The sequence below is a fragment of the Neophocaena asiaeorientalis genome, unplaced genomic scaffold (assembly GCF_003031525.2).
Source record: "Neophocaena asiaeorientalis asiaeorientalis breed wild unplaced genomic scaffold, Neophocaena_asiaeorientalis_V1.1 scaffold114, whole genome shotgun sequence".
NCBI lineage: Eukaryota > Metazoa > Chordata > Mammalia > Artiodactyla > Phocoenidae > Neophocaena > Neophocaena asiaeorientalis.
In genome coordinates, this window is record NW_020173116.1 from 7,339,462 (window position 1) to 7,341,704 (window position 2,243).

At 60.3% G+C, this 2,243-nt stretch overlaps 1 protein-coding gene across 1 annotated transcript in view; it reads right to left on the reverse strand.

Moving 5' to 3' along the window:
* Positions 1–332: 332 nt before the first annotated feature.
* DUSP2 (dual specificity phosphatase 2) overlaps positions 333–2,243 on the reverse strand; it is a 2,264-nt gene continuing 353 nt past the window's right edge. The window contains 4 exon segments of the mRNA XM_024744050.1: positions 333–1,161; positions 1,279–1,498; positions 1,933–2,045; positions 2,133–2,243. The exon segment at positions 2,133–2,243 is cut by the window's right edge and continues 50 nt beyond it. Of these exon segments, the coding sequence (XP_024599818.1) occupies positions 947–1,161; positions 1,279–1,498; positions 1,933–2,045; positions 2,133–2,243 (659 nt within the window). The 3' untranslated portion in view covers positions 333–946.

The window sequence follows — 2,243 nt, forward strand, 5'->3', positions numbered from 1 at the left end:
TGCCAGTGTAGGGGACACGGGTTCGAGCCCTGGTCCGGGAGGATCCCACATGCTGCGGAACAGCTAAGGCCATGCGGCACAACTGCTGAAGCCCACACGCCTAGAGCCCGTGCTCTGCAACAAGAGAAGCCACCGCAATCAGAAGCCCGCGCACCGCAACAAAGAGTAGCCCCCGCTCACCGCAACTAGAGAAAGCCTGTGCAGCAACGAACACCCAACACAGCCAAAAATAAATAAATAAATAAACTTATCAAAAAAAGAAAAGAAACAGCTTTTGAGCACTTCCCCAGGCACTGACTTGAGGTCAGACACTTGAGAAGTTGTTTCTTAAACAAAACAATATTTTATTGACACATCCTCAATGTTCCGTATAAATATAAAGTGCTAAGTTTCCCACCCCCGCCCACAGGGCTGGGAGGAAGTGGGGGAGGGAGTGTTAAATGTCAGTTGAACACAAATAACTTTCCAACGCCAACACAGGCGTGAAACGCTCACGTACACACGCAAGCGAGAGGTCCAGACACAGCGCCCGCATCCCTTCCCCGAGCTCCACACAGGGCTCCTGGTTGTCACAGCTCGTTCCTTAGAGCCCTCAGGCTGCCAAGGGCTCCAACATGGCGATCGGACCAGTGGGAGTCGTGGGTGTGTAGAGTCGTTGGTTTCTGTCAGAGGACAGGGGAGGAGGGAAGCAGACACGCCCTCCATCCTCCTTCCGGAATGAGGAATGAGGGCCGGCCCTCAAACCCCCAGCAGAAGAGCACCAGGTGAGAAAGTCCAGCATCCCTGCACCCAGCGTGCCCACCTGGGGGCTTTTTGAACTCCAAGGAAGGGGCAGATCTCCCTGAGGGGAGGGGGACAGTGGGGAACTGGGGCCCCCACTGTCCCCAGGAATCAGGCAGCTCTGTGTGCCTCTGCCCTGCGGGAGCGAGCATGGTGGGACCCAGCCTCAGTGACAGAGCACCTGAGTCTCAAACTGCAGCAGCTGCCCCATGAAACCGAAGTTGGGGGAGATGACGCCCCGGCGTTGCTTAACAAAGTCGAAGGCCTCGTCCAGCCTCACGCGGTGGCTCTGTATCAGGTACGCCAGGCAGATGGTGGCGGAGCGCGAGATGCCTGCCTGGCAGTGCACCAGCACCCGGCCTCCGCTGTTTTTCACTGAGTCTGCAAGGGAAATGGGAGAGGGGGGTCAGATGGGAAGGTGGGCAGGGAAGGAGACAGGTGCCCCTGCCCCTTCCCCTGGAGCTCCAGCAGGTCCTGGGGCTGAGGCCCGCCTCTTACCAATGAAGCCAATGGCCTCCTGGAACCAGGCGCTGATCTCCACCATCTGGCTGTCCTCCACCGGGATGCTCTTGTAGCGCAACAGGCCCTCAAAGTGGTTGGGGCAACTGGCTGAGACGTTGAGGACGGCTGTGATGCCGCAAGCCTGCAGCCCCTGCAGGTCCGACGAGTGGCTGCAGCTGCCCAGGTACAGGTAGGGCAAGATCTCCACAGGGCCACCCTGCACGGGAAGGGGGAGGGACAGTGGTGAGGTCTCAGCCCAAGCCTGGAGGGCTTGAACACCAGCGGGACAGAGACAGGGCAGACTGGCCCACGCAAGAGGAGCTCTTAGCCAGGGATCCCTGTCTAAGGATCAGACTCCGGAATACCAGGAGGACCCAAGGGGACATACAGAGATACACACACAAAGATACACACATTCCCCTCAAACCCCCAAATTTTGCTGCTCACAGGACATACGCAGACTCACAGAGATGCAACGACCGCCAGGCACACACAAAGGTGTGCTCCCATTTGGGGGCGGAAACACACACACACACACACCCTTAGGTGACCGTGGACATGGACAGACTCCTGCATCCACAAATGGCAGACTCTTTCCCCAGGGGCGCCTACCCTGCATGACACTGACAAGGAGCCCTGATCTCAACTCACCTGGTCATACGAGGGAGCCCTGGGGTCGGAGCGGCTGCTTTCGGGTGGCATCGCGGGGCCGGGGGACTCAGAGCACAGATCGGGGCAGCAGGCTTGAAAGCTGTCGAAGCCTCCTGCAAGGAGGACCAAGACTCGGTTAGCCGGGAGGGCCCGGCGCGGGTCGGGGACGGGGCGGGGGGCGAGGGCGGGCCGGCGCTCACCCGGCAGGAAGCACACGGCGGGGGGTCCGGCGCCGGTCTCGTGCAGCAGCGCGGCAAGCAGCGCGTGGGCCGGGCCGTCGGGCTGGATCTCTGCCACCGAGGCGCTGCCCT